This window comes from Hypomesus nipponensis, chromosome 19 (assembly GCF_054491055.1).
Source record: "Hypomesus nipponensis isolate SF chromosome 19, ASM5449105v1, whole genome shotgun sequence".
In the NCBI taxonomy this organism is placed as follows: Eukaryota; Metazoa; Chordata; class Actinopteri; order Osmeriformes; family Osmeridae; genus Hypomesus; species Hypomesus nipponensis.
In genome coordinates, this window is record NC_140379.1 from 6,072,762 (window position 1) to 6,098,998 (window position 26,237).

At 46.7% G+C, this 26,237-nt stretch overlaps 2 protein-coding genes across 4 annotated transcripts in view; one reads left to right on the top strand and one right to left on the bottom strand.

Moving 5' to 3' along the window:
- Positions 1 to 10,269, top strand: part of nfatc3a (nuclear factor of activated T cells 3a) — a 46,644-nt gene extending 36,375 nt beyond the window's left edge. For 2 of the 3 annotated variants that reach the window (XM_084683008.1, XM_084683011.1), the window contains exon 10: positions 6,965 to 10,269. In XM_084683008.1, the coding sequence (XP_084539134.1) occupies positions 6,965 to 7,041 (77 nt within the window). In that variant the 3' untranslated portion in view covers positions 7,042 to 10,269. The other variant, XM_084683010.1, reaches the window with a different exon arrangement.
- A 251-nt stretch (positions 10,270 to 10,520) lies between these two features.
- On the bottom strand, positions 10,521 to 24,575 carry esrp2 (epithelial splicing regulatory protein 2). The gene is made up of 16 exons (XM_084683012.1): positions 24,517 to 24,575; positions 24,199 to 24,351; positions 23,631 to 23,759; positions 19,044 to 19,157; positions 18,488 to 18,602; positions 18,271 to 18,366; positions 17,964 to 18,018; positions 17,459 to 17,569; positions 17,220 to 17,352; positions 16,989 to 17,031; positions 15,826 to 16,127; positions 15,496 to 15,726; positions 15,169 to 15,367; positions 13,984 to 14,185; positions 13,694 to 13,877; positions 10,521 to 11,999 (listed from the first exon to the last, which is right to left on the bottom strand). Exons 2-16 carry the CDS (start codon positions 24,328 to 24,330, stop codon positions 11,838 to 11,840), a joined length of 2,208 nt encoding a protein of 735 aa, XP_084539138.1. The 5' UTR covers positions 24,331 to 24,351; positions 24,517 to 24,575; the 3' UTR covers positions 10,521 to 11,837.
- Between the last annotated feature and the right edge of the window lie 1,662 nt (positions 24,576 to 26,237).

Here is a 26,237-nt window from a genome sequence, read left to right on the forward strand (position 1 = left end):
GTTTGAGAAAGTTCTGACTGACACAGATCAGCCGGGATTAGGAGCTCCCCCAGAGCCAGGGTTATAAATAGCATCCGTGTCACTCTGCCTCTGTAGGCCATGTTATGAAGCATTTCAGAGTCCCCAAACAGAGTTTTATCGGGTCAGAGCGGCACCTTAAATAGACCAGACTACAGCTCAGCACACTTGTCTGAAAAAGCTCATCTACATATCACAAGTGTAAGCCCCGTTAATGATTCATGGACTGTGTTCCCGTCCGTGTGGATGTGCTGAGCCCACCTGGGTTAAAGAGTCTTAAGGGGCTGTCGTGAAAGGCGTCTTGGTGGAGCGCCATTCCTTAGCATGGTCGCCGTTCTGTCGTGTCACCTACAAAGACCCCTGACGGCAAGAGCATATGCCACGTCACTGTGAAAAACTGCTGCGACGAGCTAGCAGATGGTCTCGGTGACGTGGTCTGGGGACCACGCGGGAGGTGTGCACGCACGCTCGCTCACACGTGCCCGGGGGCGCGGGTGGAAGAGTGCAAAGGGAAGGTTCAAAGACTGACATATGGATGGGCGAGTTTAGGATCCCATCCGACTGTATGGGGTCTTATTTAAGACCGTACAGTGGATTGTAATTGGCTTTACCCTGCTCTACACTACTTCTGTTTACCATGAAGGAATTAAGGATGTCTGGCCTATGGCATTGTGTCCTCACAGAGTCTAACCCTGGGCCCTGTAGGAGGAGTAGCCTATTACATTTAGTCATTTAGCAGACAGTCTTATCCAGAGCGATTATTAGTGCAGTGTAGTACAGTACAGTACAGTACAGCATGGTTAGGCCTGTTGCACTTCTCTCCACTCCTCTCATCCCCTCTCTCCTCTCCTCTCCTCCCCTGTCTTCTCCTCTCGCTTCTCCTCTACTCTCTCCTCTCCTCCCCATGTCCTCTCTCCTCTCATCCCCTCTCCTCCCTCCTCTCATCCCGTCTTCTCTCTCCTCTGAGACAGGGGCTGTCCTCTCCTCTCCTCCTCTCATCCCCTCTCCTCTCTCCTCTCGTCCCCTCCCCTGTCCTCCCCTCTCTCCTCTCCTCCCCTGTCTTCCCCTCTCTCTTCTCCTCTCCTCCCCTGTCTTCTCTCTCCTCTCTTCCCCTGTCCTCTCCTCACACTGCAGGCCTATGAGAGCGAACACTCCTGTGAGGGTGATTAGGGCCGTCATGGCGACAGACTCTGCAGCACTCGTGGTGCCGACCTGTGTGTTTATCTAATTAATCAGCTCAGCTCGCCCTGTGTTTGCAGCGTGGGCCCACGTCGCGGCCTGCGTCTTTTGTTTGCTCTCCTGCCTGGGCGCACAGCTGCCTCCTGGTGTGAGCACGCCATTGTGGGTTAATAATAGGCAGGGCCTGCTGCTCCCACTCCACGCCAGAGAAGACTCTGCAACCTCTCTGCTCCGACACTGAACATGCACACACACACACACACATATGTACCGGGGGAGGTATACATATAAACATTCAAGTTCACCCAACATGCATTAATGCATACAAAATAGCCGACCTAAGTGCATCACCTCAAGTAAGTGAGGGCACCGCAGGCTGTAAATGACACACGCAGTCGTCACGGGCATGTTTCCTCCCTCCGAGGCAGCGCTCTGTGCTCCCGTAAACCAGAGCATTGCCACATACCTTCTCACCGGCCCATCCTGTGCACCCAGACAAACACACAGCAGTCTAAATTTAAAACACGGGTCTAATCTTGGGTCTGTAACCATGGCTCCCAAGAGAAGCACAGTTGTCAGTCGATGACTACAGAGTCACATCACCCCCCCCCCCCCCCGCCCCCCTACTCTTCTGAAACCCTTTACTCTGCTTCAGCAACACAGGGGCATTTCATAATGCAATAAACTAAATATAGCCTTACTAGACACTACACACTTTGAATGTACACTTAGATTGTGTTTGGTTGTGGTGACTGAGAGCTGGTCAGATGAGGACTAGCAAGGGTCTCCCGTAGGTCGCACGTTGTCTGTCTTCAACCAGCGAACGTGAGAAAGTTCTCCGTGTCTCGGTTCCACTGCGGCTAGTTCCGTGACACGGGCAAGGGCCGGGACTGAGGCTGAGATTGCATCCAGCCTGGAGTAGGAAATGAATAAAAACCTCTCATTCATCTGAAGGAAAGTTAGAAAAAAAAAGTTACATTACAGCAGTAGGAAAACACAAGCCTCCACCAAATGTCGCTTGTTAAATACAATCACAAACATTCAGCCGGTCCCCCCTACTCCCCCCACCCCTCCCGAAAAACAAGGGGAAACAGGCTTTACGTCTGTCGTCTTTCCATACAATTATGGACTTATGGAGAGTAATTCCACGGCCTAGGCAGAGCCTGGCGCTCTGGCGTTGAGGTCGTGTGTTTCTGCTGCTTTTTCTTTCACGATGCTGGGCGGACAGGAAAACCCAGCGATCTCGCCACAGTGATGAGGCCAACATGTTGACGAGGCCAACATGTTGACGAGGCCAACATGTTGATGTCGATTCTCGTCTCAGGAAATGGAACAAGAACAATGTTTCATTCGTTTTATTATTAAGGGAACACCCCTCCAGACGGTTTTGAATTGGAATCCGCTGTTTATACGCACGCTTTGGCCAACAGCTATGATGAAAGCTCCTGTGTTGTTGCACTGCTACCGGAGCTGTGCTCCACTGAAAATGAAACTGAACTGTACCACATGACACACAACCACCTTCATCACAAACTTGTGGAGGTTTGGTATGGAGTGACCTGGCGAACAGAGATGGCGTGGGTGTCAGGCTTCCAGAGAGACACTGTGTCTTTTCCCCGGTCACGTGGGCCACCTGGACATGCTACAGGCATCCATGTGAGTCGTCCTAGCCCACTGGGCTTCCAGCAGCCTCCACGCTGGCCCCCAGGCTCCCTCTGGACCTCAGCGGACCACGGCCTCCGCTGACGTCATCTTTGAGAATCCCCCGGAAAGCAACGGGGTTTGCTGTTGACATGAGGCTGAGCTGGTGCGCAGGGCTCCCAGATGTTGTAGTGAGGGTTTTACCTAACCCGTCCGAATGACCCTTCAGGCTCCTGGTGGCTTCCTCTCTCGAAGCCCCTTCTTGCGGGTGCCTCTCTGCTGCCTGTGAGCCGCCGTCCGTGGCCATAATCAGAGGCTGGGGCTCTCTTGAGTCACTCACAGGCGCAACCAACGGAACCCTACTGTGATTCACCGAGTGACTTAGTCAAAACGGAAACGCAGGCTCTATGTTAAAGAACGGTCTATACTGTGTGTCCTCAGACTTGGAAGAAGCCAGAAAAAGGTTTGTTAGAGAGGTAAGAAATAGAACCTGAACAACCCAAACCAGGCTGGACTTTCTGGCAGTTTCCACAAGCATCCCTGTGGATTGTGGATTCATCCCTTTGACTGAACGAGTGTCTTCTCCACTGGGCTGTTAGTGTCATGCATGTCGTTACACGGCCCGAGTGGAAACAAGTGTTCTGCTGACGTTCCCCCATTCAGACAAACTAGAATTGTGCCTGTCACTGTGCACAAGGGTTTTCCACTGTAGCATATTTTCTTCATTCGCCGAACAATTGCTTCAGTCTTTGTATTATTTTCTTAAGCCGGGGGTACGCTCAAAGTACATTTTCTCTTACGTCCTCATTTCAGTGTCAGGGAATTGTATTTCATAACCTGTCAGGAAGGGTGATAATGAGGCATTTTCCATGCTCACTGACAACCTGTTTGTCTCCCCAGAAATGAACATGTGCATGTTCCCCTTCTGTTTCTCATTAGGAATAATGATCACGTCTCTTTTCAGACGGAGAGTTTAGACACGTAGACACAGAGATTCCTGTCAACTTTTAGATTCGATGATGATATGCTGATCTGGAAATGACGAATCAGAGCCAGAAAGGGCACTCCATTCACATTTGGCTGGGGGCTGTTTTAGCTGTGATTAATAGGACTTCTCCCCTTTTAGACCCAGCTGTGACATGTCTTCAGACTGATGTCCTCTTCCCGTCAGACATGGGTGAGGGTGCGTGGCACAGGAGGTCCAACTCCTGACCATAATCATCCCAGCTCACCTAGCAGGGAAGGCAGGCTTTACCTCTTAAATACAGAGAGGCAGTTTGAATGTGATTAAGACCAAATCTCTAGGCTCCGGACACAAATCACGCTGTAGTGAATTATACCCCGAAAAAAAAAGAAAAGAAAGAAGCACAGAGCCGACGTAGAGAGGCTACTAGGCCGAGTCGTGGCGGGTGCTGTGTGAACACATTGATTCTGTTGAGGATTCTACAGAGGTTCATCTGTAGAGGATCTCCCTGCTCGGGCGGGACTGGAACTCGCCAATACGAGAGCACGCATGGGGTGAATCACCAGGTTTCTGCTGTGGAGTCACCAAAAGATGACTCGATCTGAGATCTCGAAGAACAACAGTTGTGAGGCCAAGCACAGATCAAAGATAAGCTTTCCTGTTCTTCAGATGACTAAGATAAGTGTACGGTAAATCAATGTCTCAGGGTTTTAGAATGAGTTCAACAATTACGCATTTCAATTGACTGTTGAATCTTGTCTGGCTCTTATCTACCAAGATACTGTAAAAGTTTTTTCTTGACGGCGGGTGAATGCTTAGGGCTGCCTCAACAAGACACGCTAAAGCATATAGGCTACACCATTCATGCTAACGTAGCTGATCCTGAGGACAGTTACCAAGGTTTCACTGGTACCTGTGACGTTATGCACTGACCTCACCACAGACGAAGATCTTCCGGCCATGTGACCATCTGAAGAGGACTGGCATGTCGTGTAGGTGGATTTCTACATGCACACCCGTGCTTACATGGGTGCCTGTGGACGCGTGAGCTGGCTTGTCGGAGCATCAATCGTAAATTCTGATTTCTGATCTGTTTCAAATGGACACGTCTAAATGTTCCTACCAAACAACATTGGTAGAAATATTTATTGCAATCTAAATCCACCGTTATAATTAGTTTTGACTAGCCGGTAATGAATAAATACACAAGCTCCCTCGTAAAAGGTTGTTATAAGTAGCAGTAATTCATACAGTTGTATTTGATGCATTTTTATTTAGGGAATTTAATGCTTTTTTGTGCTTGTGTGTGCATGGTGTGTGTATGCATGGTGTGTGTGTGTGTGTGCTCGTGCTCTAGCTGATGACAAAGGAAGAAGCGCCCACGCTAACAGGATGATGTGAGAAAGTGGCCAAGCACAAAGGCCTCTGTCACATAAGCAGCTCACGTAAACAAATACAACACTTCCATTTCTGTCATGGAACAGATAATCTTCTCAGTTCATGACAAACTCATGGCAAGTAGAAAGAAACCAAATCTCCTGTCACCCAAAAAAACGTGACATTCATTAGGGTTAGTGTGATGCCGAGCAATAAGTGGTCATATAGTCACACATCTGAGGAAATGTCTTTATTTAAAAGCGTACAGGGCGAGGGTTTTTTAATTATTATTATTGGGTACCCCCTTATTGGAACTGCAATCATAAATCACTCAACAGTATATTTGTAACAAAAATAGGCTAAAACAAAGACGAGAACTTCCATCTAAGTCTTTTCCTTGATAAAAAATGTTTCCACCTCTCTATTTTATTCCAAATCATGTCTCATAATTTTCAAAGTGATGATGTTGTACTCATCATCGTCTCCAGTGGGTGACTTGTCACAGTGGGTTTTATTCTACTTTCACAAACGGTTGATTGATGGGCTGAAGCCTTGCTCGTCCTGGCCTGTCAGGACCCGGGTTTGGGGAACGAGTGATTTCACAACAGGCTTGCACAACTGCATTGTAGGGAGAAAATAATTCCCCATAGCCATGTTGGTGTGTGCTGTTGCCATGTATGCCAGAACCAGTTTGGTGAATCCACACTTTTTCCCAATCATATATCTGATGTGTCAATGCGTTTATCACTTATTGTACAGGAATTCATGCAAAGCTTCCCATCGCGACTGCTCGTGGAAAATATTTTGTCAAATTAAATAACGTTTCACTTGCATTATTTTTCTTTCTCACTATGTAATTATCTCTCCCTCTCTCTCTCTCTCTCTCTCTCTCTGTCTCTCTCTCTCTCCCTCCTCTCTCTCTGTCTGTCTCTCTCTCTCTCTCCCACTTTCCATCTGCCGTATTTCTCTACCCAGGTGAAGCTATGGAGTGTACCCTGTAGTTTATAGGTTGGAAGTTGATTTACGTTTTGGCTGTGGATTTTACTGGCCCCCCATGGGGCAGCGCACTGAAACACCGGGGCTGGTGTGAAAAGAAAATGGCCGGCGTACCAATAACACAATCAGGCCTCTGTTGGAGGCCCCTCGAAAAAGAGACCTGAGAGGCGGGCGAGATCCTGCTGTTATTTATGAAATATCAGGGGCCTCACAGGACTGGCAGAGGAATGACTTTAATGCACATGAGTTGCTCTCCATGGCAGAGAACATGGGCTTTAACAATGGGTTTGTTTTATTCAACTCCTTCTGCTACAACCACAAACCCCAATGACGAACAAGAAACAACTGCCAATAAATGCCTAATGAAATAATGGACAGCTTGCTCTCGCCCATTAAATAAATGGAGGATTGTTTTTATACTGGTTATGCATTTTGGTCATATTTTGGAGGCCGTCAAGGTTGAGTTTAACATACACACAAGCAGGGGAATGGTTGTTTCTCCGTCTTAGTGTTAATCACCGGTGATTATTTCATTCCAACGTCTAACCTTTGAGTGATATGCTTGGTATGATTGAGTTTTTTCCCCTTGACTGCTTTGGCTTTTTTAACCGATGAATCACCTGTTGAGCAGTGCAGCGTCGCCCTCTGCTGGCTAGAAAGAGTTAAATCCAACAACGAGCAGTGACCCACTTCTGCTACATGTTCACAATGACTATAATTAGCCAATGAAGTGTTTACCGATGTTATGATCCGTGCGTTCACCCAGCGTCTTGTGTTCTTGTGTTGCAGTGAATGAGATCATCGGCCGGGACATGTCCCAGACTCCAGGTGCACACGCTCAGTCAGCAGCACACAACCATTCATAGCCCAGACTACTGCCAGGCCTCCACACGCCCTGCCGGTCCCAGCTCCAGCCCCAGCCTCCAGCCCCCAGCCCCAGCCCTAGCCTCCAGCCCCCAGCCCCAGCTCCAGCCCCCAGGTCCATCCACAGCCCTGCTCCCTGCCCCTGCCTCCCCAGGACAGGGCAAGGCAGGCCAGAGAGAGACTCTGGGCTGAGAGGCCTCCTCTCCACCTCCTGGACCTGCCCGGCCACTCCTCATCAACACACCTAGTATTGCAACACACACTACTCCTTGTGCACAAGTACACAACAGGCCAACACGCGCGCATGACTCTCACCCCCCCACACGCATGACACATCTCCCAAGCACAGTTGCATCCGTGTTGAGGCTAGCAGTGCACACGTGCGGGTTGCAGGGCTGAAAGGCCGCTCTGCAGGTCGCGTCCAACAGTGCAAGTACCCCAGTCAGGTGAGGCAGGGATGCAGCGAGTCATGCTCGCCTGCTCTGCACAGGTTACTCTTCAGGCCCAGTGAGAAGATCTTTGGTTCAGAAACTGACCCCCTCCGCTCAAGCAGGTTCTATGCAGCAGAACAGATCTGATTGGCTCATGCAACGGGGCTGCCTCCAATGACAGTGGCGTTCACATCGTGCACGAGAAACGTCATCTTGCTTTTTTTCTATTTGCCGGGTATCAGTCGGGACAGAATGGTAGGGTGAGGCAGACTGTTCACACAGCGATGTGTGTCCCCATCCTGCCACCAGCATAGGCCCTCAATGCGTGTTCCCTCTGAAGCTCAGTTGGGCTGGAGAGTGTTCTCCTCTGTAACACTGCCCCCTGGTCTCAGGTCTGGAGGTACGTGTGTGTGCGTGTGTGTGTGCGTGCGTGTGATTTACCAGTTTCCACGATGCTGGACAGGATCTGTAATATGCAACATTCCACACTTCTAGTGTACTTCCAGCCTTGTAGATATCTGTACATTATTGCTCCCCCACCCCCCCTCCTCCTCCTTTTCAGGTTGAACAAATGCCTTATTAACACATAGCAGCTTTGAATAACAGCAAGAGCTTTCTGTTTGTTTTGCACAGCTGACGTTCTCGCTGAATGAGGTTAACTCTTGCATTGTTGTCATATAGATTTATGAGTGGGTCGTTGGAAGCTATCTCAACGAATGTGACTTTGACACATAACTTTTGGAAATGGATTGCTAGATCACTCGTCTGTGTGCGATGAGCCTTCAGAGAGGTGGTGTGTCGGCTGTTGAACGACGGCGTCTGAATCATCCACAGAGGCATCTGGAGGGTCAGATGGCTGAGCGGTTAGGTAATCGGACTACCAATCAGAAGGTTGCCGGTTCGATTCCCGATCGTGACAAATGACGTTGTGTCCTTGGGCAAGGCACTTCACCCTACTTGCCTCGGGGGGAATGTCCCTGTACTTACTGTCAGGCACTCTGGATAAGAGAGTCTACTAAATGTAAATGCAGACCCGCTCAGTTCCTCTGAGCTCTGTCACGCAATAAGTCACCTGATCTCCAGGGATCCCTCGTGTGCCTTCCACCTACTAACAACCACCAGAAACTGCTGGTGGAAATGGCAGTTTGTTCTATTGGATCTATGATAGCTGTGCACATTGGAACTGTAAAACATATATATTTTATATAAAGGCATATATATACACAAATACAGTGGACTATATATATATATATATATATATAGTCCACTGTATTTGTGTAAAGTCAGGTCCCCACACTCCATGATAGTTCTAAGGACACTGCCCAATGAGGAAGGTTCTGCCACCAGCTCCGTGACTATCACTGGTCAGTGTCGTCACTTCACATCCAGTCACCTACAACCTGGTGTCATATAAATATTTGTGATTCTCTTATCTAATCAACTGAAAAGGTCCCCTTTGGGAGAAATGCATAGTCGAATGATGACATTCTCACAGCAATAACAACAACAACTATAAATGCATATTACAGTACAATTTGAGTATTATAGAAACACTTTCCAAAGAATGGGTAAAGACTGAGTGTTTCAAGGTCTTTTAGAGGATGTGGAGCTTAATTCTGATTGATAGATGGATGAATGGATGGATGGCACAGAAAAGAGAAATACGTTTTTGGGTTAAATTGGCCTGCAAAAAAAATACAAAAAAAGAAAATAGATGACCACTCGATGAAAAGTTGCTTTGGCTGTTTGCCTTAATGAGTTGTCTTTGACTGGCGCTTTTGCATGTTTTTTGTCGTTTTTTTTCTGAGGGGGGCGTTAAGGAAAGCTTTGTCAGTCATGCCCAGGTGGAAACAAGACTAATCCTGCTATGCACTAAAACCCTGTGTGATGCCTTTAAAAAACCCAAAAAATCAAAAAGAGAAAACCTTGATGCCTGTAGTTGTTGACGGCGTAGATGCTTTGATCGAATGCTCTAGATAAGCAAACCAGATTTAATCTTTCTGTACAAAAAAATGTCAGTGAATTTGTCATGTAAAAGGACACAGTGCAAGCGTCTTAATAGTTTAGTGTGTGAGTGTGTGTATGTGTGTTTGCACCCAATACATTGTACATAAGCAAGTCCTAACTGACTTTCAATGACAAAAAAGCACACGGATGCATTAGGCTATGCAAACCACAACATGATGGGACATGCGGCATCAAATACGGATTTGTGATGTTTGTTTTCCCTCTCATGAACTTTGTCACTTGTTGAACGGTTTCAAATAGATGTCACGACTTGACTGTGTAAACTGTAGCAATGCCTTAACTCATGTTCGAATACCAATTGTTGGTTGTCTGTACGCTCTTCCGTGTTGATTTAGGAAGAACCTTTGGGTCATTTTTGGACAGGTCGTTAAGTGGGTGGCTGGTTATGGGGCTGGGAGGACCCTGCTGAAGACTGACCCAGATGTCCTCTTCTGTCAAACCAAAGACCGATCAATTATGCTCCCATTTTACATACAGGTACGGCAACACAGACGTAGAACTCTATTTTTGATACTTTGAAATGGATGTCATTCCTAAAGGTTGGGGACATATATATATATATCTATAAATATATATAAAATAATGTTTTGTAAAATAAAGGGAAATACAGGTTTAGCTGATGTTTACAGAGCCTTGTCATTTCGTGTACATTTTGTATTTTAACATTTTGTAATTTCTAAGACTGCAGTGCTTTTTGAAATTATTCAAAGGTAATACCTTGCCTCCTAGGATGTTTAGTAGTGTATGAATAAAAAGAAAAATATCCAACCATTGCTTGGTGAGTCTGTTTTGTAACAAAAAACATTTACTGATTAAAAGGTGGTTTGTGGAAGATACAAGTATAATTATAGGATAATACCATCTTAGCAAAAAGGATTCATCAGTTGTAGTTGGTCTGTAGTCTGATAACACGTAACATGTTCCACCAAACCTCTAAATATTTACTTTAAAATTATTATTTGAATAATATCACTTTATTGGCAGACACTCCACAACATTTCTAGCATACACAACACAAGAGGCAACATCAAGATCCATTTATTGTTTCCAGTTGTACAGCATACACAAGTTAGATCCAAGCTCACACTTGTACAGTATACACAAAATGATCTAAGCTTATCCACTTGTACAGTATACACAAGTAGATCCAAGCTTATCCACTTGTACAGTATACACAAGTAGATCCAAGCTTATCCAGTTGTACAGTATACACAAGTTAAGTTCATGCAAGTCTCATATTTTCTTGATAGAAACCAAAAGGCTCTGCCTCCCGAGATATGCCTAGCTGCGATCAGGCTAGTATTGCACTCTGGGTTTCCAAAAGGCACGGCAAAAATGAGAAACAAAAAGGAACTAGTGCTTTTTGGAAGTCCAGTCGCAGGAAGAAAACAATTGATGTAGCTTACGCACAGTTTGCCGGTCCAAAACAAGGGAGAATTGATGGAGCATGTTGCCATGTCCATAAAAATAGTCTGGCAAAAATTCCAGAAATATAGCAAAGAGATCCACTGTCTATAAAGGTAAGATAACATGCCTAAAAGTACAGACCTGCAGCTGACATTCACATTTAAATAACAAATCAAAATTTTGCTAATGAGGTTGAATTAAACTTACAACCAATTTATCATGCTAGCCTACAGTATTTTTTTAAGACAAAGGTCTTCGGAGACTCAACTCTTAACCAAACACACAAAAACTACAGTGCTTTGACAGTCTAAATAGAATGGCATTATGCCATACATAAATGCTCTTTATAGCAAAACAAAAATAATTAGAAGTTACAAGTAGTGAGTCAAAAGACATTTGTCACAGTGGCTTGAGCTAGCCTACTCTATATGGACAATGAAAACCGCCATGTCATACAAAAGCTTCTGTTTCCCTTTTGCTTTCCAGTACAGTATAATAGGTTTGAGACGGTCTATATGGCTTTTATTATTAGTTACACTGCACAGCCCAGCATCAGAAGGTAGGTCAAACAATGCATGATACACAGACATGCATGGAAACAAGGTTCTGCAGACAGACATCTAACACAATGGGAGACACTGTTTTCAATGTGGAAGTCCTGGATGGTGGTGAGCAGTAAGCATGTAAAACATCGGTCACTATGCGTTGATGTGAGAGTAGTCACATTGGTGGTGCTGGAGTAAGGGCAAATCACATTAAATCACACAGTTGGGACCAGTAAGGATGCATCATAAATATGTGCAGTGTCATGCGGTACTGTGGAAAGAGCTATGTCTGTCAGTAGTTGTGGATGGAGGGATGGATGGAGAGAGAGTGACAGAAAGGGGTGGGGGGGGGGGTTAGTGGTAGCCACCCTCTCTCCTCGGGGCCGGTCAGTCGCAATATGCCAGGCGGACAGGGTGACCGGAGAGGGGGTGGTTGGAGCGCTCTGTCACAGCCCTTCTGGCCGCTTCCTCGCTGGGGAAGGTGACCAGGGCCTCGCCGCTGCGCTGGCCGCTGAGGTTATACAACACGAGGACGGCGTCTGACTGAAGCTGTGCACAGAAAAAAAAAACATACATACACAGGACAAAGGTTAGACCGTGTTCCCTGGTTATTACATCTATCCGACACCAGGGGGCGACAGTCAGGCAAGGGAAATTTGAGGTCCAGAGCTGATCAAAGCAGGTGAAGGACTAGAACCGAGGGAAGGAAGTCAAGATTACCAGAAGCTCGCCACAGTTCAACAATATTCATTTACAGACCAATATGATAGTTTGGAGTTTGCCAAGCTTCCCTTCCATCGCACCCTGAGATGAAAAATGTTGTTAATAAACCCCCCAGAAATACAGTCCACCCATAAGCACGCCAAGACTGAGAAGGTAAAAGCATCAGAGTCCCGTACCACGTCACCTTGACCACCGGCATGTTATAAATAAAGAAGGAGAAAGAGAGGAAGAGTTTAGAGCACACGGATTGATTTGGGGTTCAACAGATGTCCAGGGTTAGAGATCTGAGCAGGCAGGCAAACATTGGAGGGGGCATGCTAGGGGTTAAGGTTGGGGGGTTTGAGGGTCTTACCTTGGGGGTGTCCCTACAGACAGAGCCACTCTTTGGGCTGGATCAGACTCCTGGCCTGATCGCTCATCTGAACCATGCTGTTGTAGTCATCAGGAGCATACTACAGCATGGAAGTGGATTTACAGTCAGAATGGGCCCTTAAAACAATTTAAACACACTTCCACACACACACACACCTCTCACAGTCCCCAACATTACCAAGAACTGACAGTCATACATGCCACTTGCGGTGCATGTATAGAAAGAAATACTGAAACTGTTTCTCACCCACACCCTACTGAGCGTGCTCACTGAGGACCCAACACACTGAGGTGAGCCAGACCCCAGGGGCCACACTATCTGGGGGCATGACGCTGGTTTAGCCAAGAGTCAGGAAGATTCACCCGCACACTTCTCACTGAGACCAAGTTGCCCATGATATCTCACCAGCAGGGCTTGAGTGCTGGGAACTTAACAACCATCTACCATAGCCCCAAGAAACCACTCCCTCTCACACACTAAGATTACTCATAACCTGCCACACCTTCGCCACAGTAGATAGAATTACCTCCAACATCAGCTTAAAATACAAATAAAAACACACCCAAGTTCTTCTATATCACAGCACCCCAGGCTAGAAGACCCACTCAACCCAGTGCTGGGAGAATTCATACCGTCCTCTGAAGACTCCGCCTACTGAGAGTGGCAGCCAGTGAGGGAGAAGCAGACAAGGAGAGAGCACAAGTGCACACATGTCCCTTCATTGGATTTGGCTGAACTGTGGTGGTATTGTGATAAAAGCACACAGGTACTAGGGAAGATATTCAGTAACTGCGTCATGTCCCTGTGGTGGATCCTGCTGAGAGGGCTCTGATGAAATCGGGCTAAGCTTGCCAGATCCCATACAGAAGGCTTCGATGATCTATCTGGAAATACTTTAGTGACACAGTCTTCGGATACTCGACTGAGAACAGCAAATGCCTTCATGTGCAGGAATTCGAGATCTGCTTTTACTTTGATCGGAAAGTTGATTGGAGTAAAGGTGGATATCTAACTCCCACACATCCAGACTCAAACAGGTGCTCAGACACGGGAACAGATCCACACAGGCTGCTGGGCTGCGTGGTGCGGAGTGGGAGACTGGGGAACAGGAGGTTCTGGTTGTTGTGTTTTCGGGGAGGGTACTGACCTGGTAGCCTTGGAAGAAGCTGAGGATGTCTTTGACGCCAGCGTTGTAGGGGAGGCCCTGCATTCTGACCAGGCCGCCGTGCTGGGGCATCATGGAAGAGGCATGGGGCTGCCCTGCCAGGGACGCTGCTACCGACCCCGGGGGCGCCGCAAAGTAGCCCACAGTGGAGGGGGACACTGGCGGACTGGCGAAGGGAGGGAGGAAGAAGTATTTATTAGTAGTTAGTCGTTGATCGACTGTGCAACAAGTGCTGCTTTCGACTCAGTTTGCCGTGTAGTCCATGTACTAACCTGGGATAGTAGGCTGTGTAGTTCATGTTCATGTTCATGTAGAGATGGGGATGCGGGGGGTAGTAGGCCAGGGTGGGTGTGGGGTTGTGTGTGGGAGGCTGGGGAGTTCTGGGGGTGGCCAGCAGGGGGGGCTGGTAGAGAGCGGCCTCAGAGAGCATGGCAGCCTGGGCAGGGAAGGCAGCGTAGGCCGGGGGAGACAGACCTTGAAGAGGGGAACGGGGGGGGGGGCATCAGTCACAAAGCAGTAAACACATCAGACAAAGCTTAGCAACTGATGTCGCAGCTATATGGCAGCATATCAAAAGCTAGGCAAACACAGATCAACTTCAGCCTACTCATTAGCCAGATGTGTTCAATCGCGTCGCAATGGCATACAGCCACACATGCCCACGAGGATGTTTTCACTACATGCATGGGGTTGTGTGGCCTGGGTTGGGTTCAGGGCTGTTCCGTCTCTGTCCTTGGGGCTCTGTGTGGCCCGCAGTACAAACACACTGAGGAAGGCAGGTACTGGAGGTATGTATTTACCCACAAACAGGCATCCAGGGACACCCCACCCTCCCCCCCCACATGGGACACGTTGACACAAAACCCAAGTGTGTGACCTTGTGGGAAGTGGCGGGGGGGGGGGGGGGATTCCAGGTATTGTAAACTTCGCTAACCTTAAAACTTAAAACCTAATTAACCTCCACAGGGCCGGCAGAGGGGAAAAATAACTTTTTAAACACCGCTCTACAGCTCATTGAACAAAAGTACAGACGATAACCTTAGCCTCAGCTCAAAAACCTTTTCTTCATTTGAGAGCACCAACAGCAGGCTGTGTACAATGGGTGATAAGCACAAATCTAATCTCCATAACCCAAGTACAGATAGAAGACTAAAAAAGAGCAAAGTCCTCTAATGGCCCCACCCAGTAAAAGAGTACACCAGCTGGACTCAGCTCTGGGGTTGAACCAGGGGAACTGTGTCACTGCTCACACTTCATCCATGTTAAACGACACGGAAATCAAACCTATATGAAAGTCATGACACATCTTAGAACCTTGCCATTTACTTTATCTACCTTGGTAACATCCTCTCGAAATTCTCCAAGGATATATTAGCATGAAGCACTTGACTTGAATGAACTGACTTGGGCTGGTGTTAGTGTGGTGTCGACCAAGTGAGGGGCTAATGGGGACCTACAGGGCAGCTTGCAGGGAGGAGGGGAGAGGCCACTGCGGTTTAGGGTTCCTCCCATCAGGACAAAGCTCATCTCCTCGGTGGAGCACTGGAACACCTCCACGTAGCGGTCTTTCATCATCTTCTTGTGGCACTTCTGGGCCACCATGAAGGCTCGATCAGATGACTTCATCTGAATGAAGGCGTCACCGGAGGGACGACCCTGGGGGCGGAAGAGAGAAGGCACGTGGTGTGTCGGCGAAACGTTCAGGTGCTACAGGACCGTTTTTAGGAGGTTGAATATAGAGTCCAGGCTTCAGTAACCCAGGATGGAGAACTGTGTGTGTGTACCTGCTGGTTGAGGACCATATGCACTCCGTGGGGTTTGATGTCGACGGTGTGCTCTCCCATGAACTCCAGGATGTCCTCAATGGCGGCCGTGTAGGGCAGGCCTCGGAGGCGGACACAGTCGCGCGTGCTGCCTGTGGTCATGAATGGGGGCGTGGCCAGGACAGGCATGGGCACCATCGGAGGCTGGGGCAGCGTGGAGATCAGGGGGGCTGACATGTAGCGGTTCAGCACCTGAAACGCACACACACGCGGAAGCATACTTGTAAAATCGAGTTCACTTTGGCGAGTGAGTGAAGGAGGAGTGAAGAAAGGGGGGGGGGGGGTTCCAACCTGCTGCACCTCGGCGGCGGTGCTTCGGAACAGCTCGATGTATCTCTTGCCCAGGATCTGCTTGTGCTTCTTCAGGGCGTTCTGGGCATACTCCTCGCAGGAGAAGAGCACAAAGGCATCGCCCGTCGGCCGGCCGTCAGGGTACTTGACAAAGAGCAGGCCCTCGGAGGAGTCCGTCACGGGGCTCTCGGGCCCCAGGAAGGCCAGCACATCCTGGGGCGTGGCAGTGAAGGGCAGGCCGCGCATGCGGATGATCACCTGGTTCTCCTTGGAGAGGAACTGGGCCACCTCGTTCGACGTGCCTGTCGGGAATACGGACAGGAGAGAAAGACTGAATAAAACTGCCAACCTATTACGTAGCGCATGCTAGAATTTAGGAAGCGCAGCCTATTCAGAAATACTTCATTCCTACATTCATCCTCTCCTAAGACAACAGCGGTGTTAAAGGGATATGAACCAGGTGAAAAGGCCAGTCTAAGTGTTTTATCGGCAAAAACAAACATTGTTTATTTAGAAGTATCGATCTCCAGTTGTCCGGGTAAAGTCCACAGACACAGCGACGTAGAGGAAGTGTCCGTCTACTCTGACTCAGAGACCCTTGTCCCCACACCCTACCCCCCACCCTGTCCAAGCCCCTTGGACTCGGTGCTCTGTGGTCCTGAGGCCCAGCCTTTGTCTCTTCACACCCCCTTTGTGTGGGTCCCGAGCTGGGCCTTACACTGGCTGACGGCCCCCTGTCCCTCCCGGGAGTGTGCTCTGGGCAGGAGTGAACAGGTGAGCTGCTGTTGGCCAAGGGGTAACGTTTCCTCCAGCTACCCTCTGAAGGGTGGGTATTAGGGAGGTGGAGGGGGGGGGGGGGCAAAGTGTGGGGAGGAGTGTGGGGCTCAAAGAAAGCCTTTCATTCCCCCAGGATAAGCCAGCGGAGCTGAGGGGAAGGGGGCAGAGGAGTCTCTTTCACATACTGGGATGGGGGGGAGGGGGGGGGTCTGTCCAGGGTGCAGGAGGGAGACTGTTATTGAAAGACAGAAGTGCAACAGGGAAACTTTCAACATCAGGGTTCATAGGAAGAGAGAGAGAGAGAGACAGAGAGAGAGAGAGAGAGAGAGAGAGAGAGAGAGAGAGAGAGAGAGAGAGAGAGAGAGAGAGAATGTCTGAAATCTGACCTCCAGCGATCTTGAGGAATTCCTCCCCCGTGGCTTTGTACACCTGTATAATGAGAGGAAACCCCATACAGATGAACTCACAACAGGCTTTCAATGTGCTTTTGTATGTACGCATGTTTGTTTATAGCATCATCATAGCATTTCCCCTTCTGGAACAGTGTCATGTTGTTGTACTGGGAGGAGTTGAGAGAACTGGCTGCAGTATGGTGGTGGCGTACTGCTGGTGCTCACCTCAATGTAGCGGCTGCCCATGTGGTGCTTGTGGCGCTCCAGAGCCAGGTCTCTGTGCTCGGGGTTGATGAAGCGGACCAGGGCCTCGCCATTCCTCCGGCCCTGTGTGTTCAGACAGAGAGCCACGCCACCTCTACACACACAGAGACACAGTCAACCCCCCCCCTTTTTCTGCAAACTGAAATTCTACCAGTGGCACAGCGATCAATGAGCGTTCGTACGAAGCGGCGAACACCTACTTAGCGATGTTGAGACCTTTGAAGAAGCGGGCGATGTCCTGGTCCGAAGACTGCCACGGGAGGCCTCTGGCTCTGATCACGGTCTCACTGTCCACCGGCTCCGTCTTACTGCTAGAGACGGGAGAGACAAGAGTCATGGTCATCACTAGCACTGGGTTGTTCAGCTCGACTCCAATACGAATCCTCTCTCACAGTAAATGCCAGGGGTTGTCGGGCCAACAGGCACTGGGAGCCAGAGTAGGATTTGCGAAGGGCTATTGAATAGCCAGGTAAGCACTTGATGGCAAAGTTGGACAGGTTTAATTACACGCTTGTGGTTTCCTTGTTGCTGTAATCAATGCTGAGAGCTTGGGTTTGAGCAATGCAGGGACAGGCAGTGAGGCACAAACGACAACTAAAAGAAGGGTTTAGCTGATAGGTGTGGCGACAGCACATCATTGTAGAGCAAGACAGGTTTCAGTTGATGAGCTGAGTACATAGGACTTCATGTTGAGCTTGTACATACCAGGCTCCGGATTCAAACTTGTACTTCACGCTTTCAAAGCAGGAGAATGTGTGGCCTACAAGGACATGAAAAATATGGAGAAAAAAAAAGATACGTCAAACTTAAATCACATTTGAAATTCTTCTGGAGAGGCACCTTGTGGAATTTGTGAGGAATATACAACATCATTAATACAGATGGAAGATTTGTTTTCAAGGTTTCAGGCAGAACTGCTTGTTCAGATTAGAGCCGGCATTCCTGCTGGTTATGTGGGTGGGCTGGTACAAGGGGGATTGCCAACAGAGGACTGAAGTGATGGGGTACTTACTGTAGGGTTCTGCCAGTATGTGAAGGGTGAGCAGGACCATGCTCCTCACTTCCCTCAACCCCATCAACTGGTCTGTCACCGGAGGGATGCACACATCTACACACACCCCATTAAGGACCTAGTCATTCATAGTAGCCTTAGCAACAATCACTGAACTTGTATATTGAATACCCCCCTTAACCTTAAAGGTAAGTTTAGTCAAAACATGAGAGGATACATTCTAGCATGGAAGGCAGGGTGTGGTCCTGGACAGGGCCGGCGTTGGGACAGCATTTGTGAAACTCTTTCCTCACGTCCACAAATGAGTAGAAACATTCTGGGAGAATGAGGTTCTGTAGAGAATCGAAGGAAAAAAATATATAATCTGGTAAACAGCCGACCGAAAGAAAAGGAGGAAAACAATAGAAAAGCGAGAGCAGAAGAAAAAGAAAAGATGGACAGGAAAAAAGAAGACGGCATAGCTGATTGTTGATTCTGTGGATATCTGGCATTCCTCTGCAGATTATGACATGTTGGTACTTAGTCAGTGAAGCTACGCTGCACTAGCTTTAAATTGAGGAGGCATACAGCCACCTTGTGCACACCTGTTGCTAAAGGTCAAAAGGCACAAACGAGGCCAAAATACAGGCAGAGCAGAAGAAAACAAGTAAAAACGTACATAACAAACAACAGTATAGCCGTTGTTTACTTCAGTAATGGACATAATATTGACTGAGGAGAGAGACATGTTTACATGTCAACCATACATGTAAACAGAGCTTGACAAAGCATACCTTTTTGGAAGCCTCGGGGTGCAAGGCCTGTCGTATTACCAGGGGGCCGTCGACACAGAGCGTGTAGGAGGTCCTGCCCAGAGCCTTCACCTCAGCTGAGACTGACTGTTGGAACTGCAAGGATAGGAAGGAAAGAAAGAAAGACTATTAAACCATATTGGTCCAGTTTAGCACCAAAAGTAAATATAAGCTAAGGCTTCATAGAGTGTGAGATGGCTGCCTTTGTTCTAGGCTAAGTGCTAAGTAAACCACTTGATCTCAGACAAACATGAGACCACCAAAGTCACCTCCAGCAATCTGTATATGCGCCATGATCACAACTACAATATCTGATGGATGGCCTTTAGGGAAAATTCACATCTACAACATATGTGAGGCTATGAAAAGGTGACAAGGTGTGTGCGTGTGTGTTTGGGGGGCTAGTCAGACTGGTTCTGTGTTTGCATTGTGTTGAAGCAGACAAGAAAGATCACTGCAGTAATCACCTGGATCAAGAATTTCACTTAGCAGAATAACCAACAGTCACCACGCCCACGGAGCGGAATGTGGGGAGAGGGTGAAAGACAACAAGCAGCCCAGCCAGACCAACCTGCCCGCCCCCTCCCCCAGCCAGACCAACCTGCCCGCCCCCTCCCCCAGCCAGACCAACCTGCCTGCCCCCCCCCCCCCCCCCAGCCAGCCAGACCAACCTGCCCCCCCCCCCCCCCCCCAGTCAGCCAGACCAACCTGCCCCCCCCCCCCAGCCAGACCAACTTGCCTGGCCCACTTTCCATAAACACTCCAATCACCAGAGCAGCTCCCACATCCACATGTGTTTAGTCAAAACTGCCTACTGGGCCATTACCCTTGTTGGGTAAACCCAGAAGTGTCTTTCAACAACATCGACATGTCTGTAATAAATGTATAGCCTGTTTCAGCGATGTACGAGTTCAACACTGAAAAACATCTTCACAACATTTGCCTGGGAGTAGTTTTAATAAAGTAAAACCTAATTCAAAAGAGTCATAAATCACAACAACAAAAAAATAATAATCAAGCATTCCACAACATGTTCACAAATGCCACTAAAATAACATTTTCCCTGCAATGACGGACTGTGGTTATCTGTCTGATGGGACTGATTAATCACTGGGTAATTTCACCTTGCCAGTGGCCATTTAGGGGATATATATATATATATATATATATATATATATATATATATATATATATATATATATATATATATATATATATATATATATATATATATATATATATATATATATATATATATATATATATATATATATATATATATATATATATATATATATATATATATATATATCTCATCTATGGGAGAGTGTTGGGGGGCATGTTGGAGCCTGCTGTCTATATGCACAGTGCTATTCCCTGCCCAAACAGCTGCTGACTCAGGAACTATCTAGGAGGTAGGGGGAAGAGACCGAATTTACCAAAGTTTCACTCAGTTATAGGGTTCAACTTGACTAACAGCTACTGGCAAGAAGCACACCAATTCACACACCAACCCTGGTACTTAAACTCATGACTATTACCATTGGAGGTCTTGGGTTACAATTCTAAGGATGTGACAGTTGGATTGTCATAGTGATCAGGATCTAGGAAGTTACTGATTAACACGGCAGTCCTGCCATGTGGAGTAAAGAGGCCACACCCCTTTGTGGCCAGCTCCACTTGTCCCATGCTGTGATGTCACCTTGGTTAGAGCGAATAAACATAGGCTGATTGGCAGTCTAACGACAGAAAAATATCCTTCTCAAGCACTGAAATAGGAAAGCCATCCTGCTGCTCATCTCAACAGTACAGCATGTCCCCTCAGTTAACTGACGCCTGAAAATTGTTTTCACAGTCTACCAGGGGGGAGAATCCCTTTTCTCAGTACGTCTTAACTTACAAAATCACATGTGAAAAAAACGACTCCCTGTTTTCTGTAGGTTGACAAAGTGAAAGCCAGGTGTGAAATAAAGCAGCGTGCTGTGTCACTGTGGAATGAAAATAACTTGGAGCCCATTTACATTAGTGAACCTGGCCAGGCTGCATTCCGAAAAAAGCACCTGTTCTTGGCAAAGTGCAAAACCACTTTTACAGCCTACCACTACTGTGTCTCATTTCCCTGTCCCAAGTACACTTCTGGGATGGAAGGCTTGTAGAGTGCAGTATACAGTGCAGGCATAGTTAAGCGTTTGTGAGCAAGGAGAAACATTAACACATGGCTGTGGTAAAAAAAATACACAGGCCCACCTTGGTCAACAAAAAAAATGAAAATGACAGGTGGCACACCCTTCCCTTCAGTCTCTCTCTCCTGGCTGCCAAACTCCACCATTAGAGCCAAACAAGTACCAGGAAACAGGTTAACTAATGATAGCAAGTACATATAGAGCGAAAGGCCAACATTCCCGCACAGATTGTAAAAGTACCAGCAAGTCTGCTATGAAGAAAGGGCCCTTGTTGATCTCTTGTATGTGATACTTCATTCAGTACGATTTGGCAGGTGTTTGGTATTGGTATTCTCAAGGCAGTGGCTCACTATACAAAGAAGGGTGTTTGACATTGTGACCTTTGAACCTGGCACTATCCGCGCTTGCTCTGCCGTGTTTGCACGATGAGGTGAGGCCAGGCGGTACGGCTCGCCATGATAAGGCAACAGGCAGTGTCAAACATCTCAGGTCCATCTAAAGTATCGCCCAGCCTCAGGTGGAGTCATCATGGCTTCCACAGGCCAGAACAAGGATTGGGCTGGGGCAGGGGCAGGGTCAGGCAGGGGGCTGGGGCAGGTAGGGGGCTGGGGCAGGTAGGGGGCTGGGGCAGGTAGGGGGCTGGGGCAGGGCTCAATCTGCCACACAGGCTTTTACGGTTGCAGCTTCCCACTCCCTGGGACTGTGGTGCAGCAGGTGCTCAGTATTAGATAAGAGATAAATATGCCACCAGCAATAAACTCATCTTCCCCTCTATCTCGCTTCTCTCTCCCTCTCTAACAGTATGGACGCTTATACTGTGAAAGTCAGGGCACGCGTTCAGGCTACCGTTAGCTTAGTCTCTGGGAAATACATGTAGAACATAACTATCACCTCAACATCTGTAGTTAGGAATTAAAGACAAGTCAGTCAGATAGAAGAAAAACTTTAAAAATCACTGCTGAAATTACCCCTTAACTACAAGCCACCTTCCTTAATAAATCATTTCAGAGAACAAGCTGGCATCCTTGGAGACTCTGATCTACAGGCCTGCGACATTCTGAGTTTTAGTCCCCATTGACAGATAGGGTCTGTAGGTGAGTCATTTAAAACAACTCTTCTTCTCTGCCCACATATAGTTTCAATGAATCAAACTAGCTTGACTACTACACTATCTGTCTTCTCATTCCTCATGAAGCCTAAATCAATATGGAGCAAATACCAAACTAAACCTGGCCAATGGCAAGAGAAAGTGGCCCTACCAGACAGACAAAAGCAAGTAAAAATTGATTGGTCTGGTTAATATTTGAAAGCTCCACACACAGAATAGACTGCATACAAATTAGAATTCTAGCAAAATCACAATCAGTGACTTCAAACATGCGGCCTTCGGAACGGACAGCCTTAGACACAGCAAGTCAACTGCCACAAAAACAACTACTTGTAGTTGTTGTTCAGGATCCATTATCTCAGTGGACCTGCATGTACTTGTAGGCAAATAGCAAAGTTATAGCATTGTTCCTAATCTAAACCTTAATCACTAGGAGACCGCAATAATAAGAGGTGTAGAATTATGAAACACTGGGGCGAGGTGTACAGACTGCACACAAATACTCTCGTCAAAGCAGTTGAAAAACACGTTTGGCAACTAAGACCTTTGTCAAAACATACCAGCAGAGGCAAACAAGGAACCTGAAAGCAAATTCACATCCTGGTCATAGATGTGGTTTGAGAAAGAGGCTACTGTAGGTGTTCGACCAATAGCTGGTCTGTGCCTCTTTATCCCCCGTCCCTCCCCATCCTTAGTCCTGTCCAGAAGGGTGGTGCGTTCCCAGGTAAACATTCTGTCCTCCAGATGCCTACTCCACATATACACACCAGTCTGAGACAAGACTAGACCTGCAGGTCCCTGTCCTCCACCCCCCCCCTTCCCTACCTCTCAGCCTCGGGCGCTGGCCAGCCAAGCTCCTAAAACCAGCCTCTCTAACTGTCAGGGAATTTAACTGTAGGCCAAACCACAGCAGACGCAGAAACACAGACCAAGCTTAATACTTCAAAAAGGTCATCGCAACAGAAATTTGACACGCCTTGAATTAACATACAGCTTCACAGTCAAACTTGTCACGTCCTGTCTGGCTCCAGGCAAAAATGTATGATGGAATTTGAAAGCTGTCAGTTCATTGAGCCCAGTTGCTCAGTTAAATGGGCCATTATGGCATTTCAGATGAAAGCTTTGTTCAAGACGATAGCCAAGCAATACAAAGTCAAATTTTAATAAGACTGCGGTCAGAAGATGCACTAGGCCTCAAACTGAATGAACTGTGTTGTTCAACTTTGAGGAAGGATGAGACAATTATCTCCACCTGCAATTACTCCTAATCACCCTCACCTGTTGCAGAACTTTATCCAGAGTTTCGGCCTTGCAGATTTCATCCAAATCTAATCCAGTTTCTTCTATGCACTGGTCTGTCAGTTCCAAACTGTCTGGTTTCACAAGCCTTCTTTGAAGCTTTCCAACCTGTAAACAGAATTAGTATATAATGGCATGGCATGTTATGTAGCGTGATGACAACGCTACGTTATTTAGGCCTTCCCCTCTTAGCATGACCAACCAACATTTATTAACTCACAGCTTTGACATGTTGACAATGTAGTTGCAAAGCAGTTAATTGTCAAGTTAACACAGGTTTGCTTATGTCGACCTGCTAACATGTAACCAAAAAGGCATGCTTTTATCGATCAGGTATCTTTAACTTAGCATGTGTGCATATCGACATGGCCTAATGTTGTAGTTAGAGACAGTCTGCTTTAATTAGAACCATTACGTTAGCAAAATGATCATGGCAAAGCACACCTTGTTGATTTCAGTGTCAACTGTCAAACTAAACATAAGACTATTCCGCTAGAGATAGCCACAAAACATAGGAAAGCTTACAACAGGTCAGAAAGGTTCGTACCTTTTTCTCATGTAGATCCACAATTTGCCACACCAAGAGAATTATTTCCCTCTCATCGGAACCCAGTTTACCCCCATTTGCACCAGCTGTTGCCCCAAAGAACACCACCAGAGTATCACTGTGCGAAGCCATCAGGAACCACAAGGGTAAAAACTACAATTAAAGCAAAGATCAAATAAAATAACAATAGGGTTCACCTTTCTCCAAGTGATAAGAGGAGCAAACAAAAGATCTGGAAATTCAATTGAAGTAAACGGAGAGAGGAAAGAAGATTATTTTCGGAGAGGACACGAGAGAGATTGCGGCCAAACACTATACCTGTTCAAGTACTTGAGTGTGTTCTATCCTGAGATACTGGTTTAACTGGTAAAAGAAGGGTGGAAAAAAATCCGGGTTTCTTTCACACGAACTCCATGACAAGCCCTGAAGGTTTTTTTTTCTCTCTGTATTTTTTTAGTTACCTGTGTTTGGTTCAGCCTATAACTTGAGTCAATTTCCCTGGCGAGTTGGTCTATTGGCTGCTTTGCAAAGGTGAGGGGATGGACTTAACAAAGGCATACCATATAACCTAATATGATTGGACAGTAAAGTTAAAGGAAGTAGATGCCCAGAAACCCATCGTTGTCGTTGCCGAAACACAGAACCCTCTCCGTCACAGCGTGGTCGTTTCTTTAGATGTGTGATACCGAAGAAATTGTATCCCTTAAACAGTGGGCGGTATTTGCATCAACAGTGTCTTGAAGCAAGAAAACTATAATTCAAGTTTACAAACTTATAAACACACGAACACGCAGCCGCGCTTACCCACAATTTACATTTCTCATTCAACACACACACGCAGTATCTTCACTCGGACAATATCTGTTGAAACACAATTTCGAAATGGTATTTAACCACGAGAGTTAGTTGTCTTTGGCATTCTTCCCAGGATTCACTGTTTTGTTGATCTCGGGGCCCCTCCCTGCTGCAGGTAACTATGGACTGGAGACAGGAGAGGGGCTTTTGTCTGATCTCTCCCCTGTCCTCTATTGTGCCCCTTCAAGCCCCACCTTTGAGTGTCCTATTGTTAAGGTGAAAAGAGGTTCCCATTCCCAATCTTTGTCTTTTAAATTATGATTAAAAAAAATAAACATTTAGAATCTGCATTTAAGGAAGAAAATCAGGGACACAATGTTTGGAATTTTAAAAAGCATTGAATACTTAATATTGAAATTTGAACACCACCGAATTTATTGGTTTTGCAAAAGAAAAGAAAAAAAGAAAAAAAAAGTTTGTAAAAAACTAGGAACGGTTTTGTGTCATGTTGTGTTTGGAAAAAATAATAATAATAAAAAAAATCACAAAGCAAAGTTTTACAAAAAATGTAAATTGTTTAAAGTTCCGAAAGGTTTAAACAATAAAAAATATATAATATATAGTTTCGAAAGGTTTTAAAAATATTTACAAACAAAAGATTAAAAACAATTTGCATCATTGATGAGTACTTAATGAGGGCTTCTACTATGCTATATTGTACTTTGCCTAAACCTTTGCTGTTTTAGGCTTTCTCTCTCCTCTCCTATGACAGATTCCTTTCCATGGATTTAATATCAAACCTTTTACTCCATGTTTTTTTCCACAATTGCTTTCAGACAGCTGCATGCTGACGCACTAAAATCAAGTAAACACTCCTCAGTGTGAAACCAGTGGAAATTACTATAGAAAAGTGGACCTTAATTTCAGGGCCTACAGGAATCATTTTCACATGGTTCTACCTGAAACCACTGTTAATTTTGTGAAAGATCAGACAAGCCATACACATCATCAAACTAGTGAGCGGAGATGCAAAGGATGCTGGATATTAAACAAATGCCCTAACATAAAAGTCAAGCTTACATTATGTGGACATGAACTAATCAAACGATTGGTTCAGGAACAGGTGAGAACAAGCCTATTTTGCTGTAATTGTGTTGACACAAAATCTGCAGCCCTGCTCTGTCTCTAACAGTTATTAACACTTAGAGCACAACTGCTCTGCCACTGCGTGTCTGTGTGTGTGT

What these genes read in the sequence shown, in the direction of transcription:
- esrp2 (XM_084683012.1), bottom strand. Translation starts at nt 24,330, where the DNA reads ATGGCTTCGCACAGTGATACTCTGGTGGTGTTCTTTGGGGCAACAGCT. An exon ending in CATACTGGCAGAACCCTACA is followed by an intron (nt 18,019 to 18,270) that starts GTAAGTACCCCA and finishes ATGTCCTTGTAG; the next exon opens with GCCACACATTCTCCTGCTTT. An exon ending in AAGTTTGAATCCGGAGCCTG is followed by an intron (nt 17,570 to 17,963) that starts GTATGTACAAGC and finishes TCCCGTCTCTAG; the next exon opens with CAGTAAGACGGAGCCGGTGG.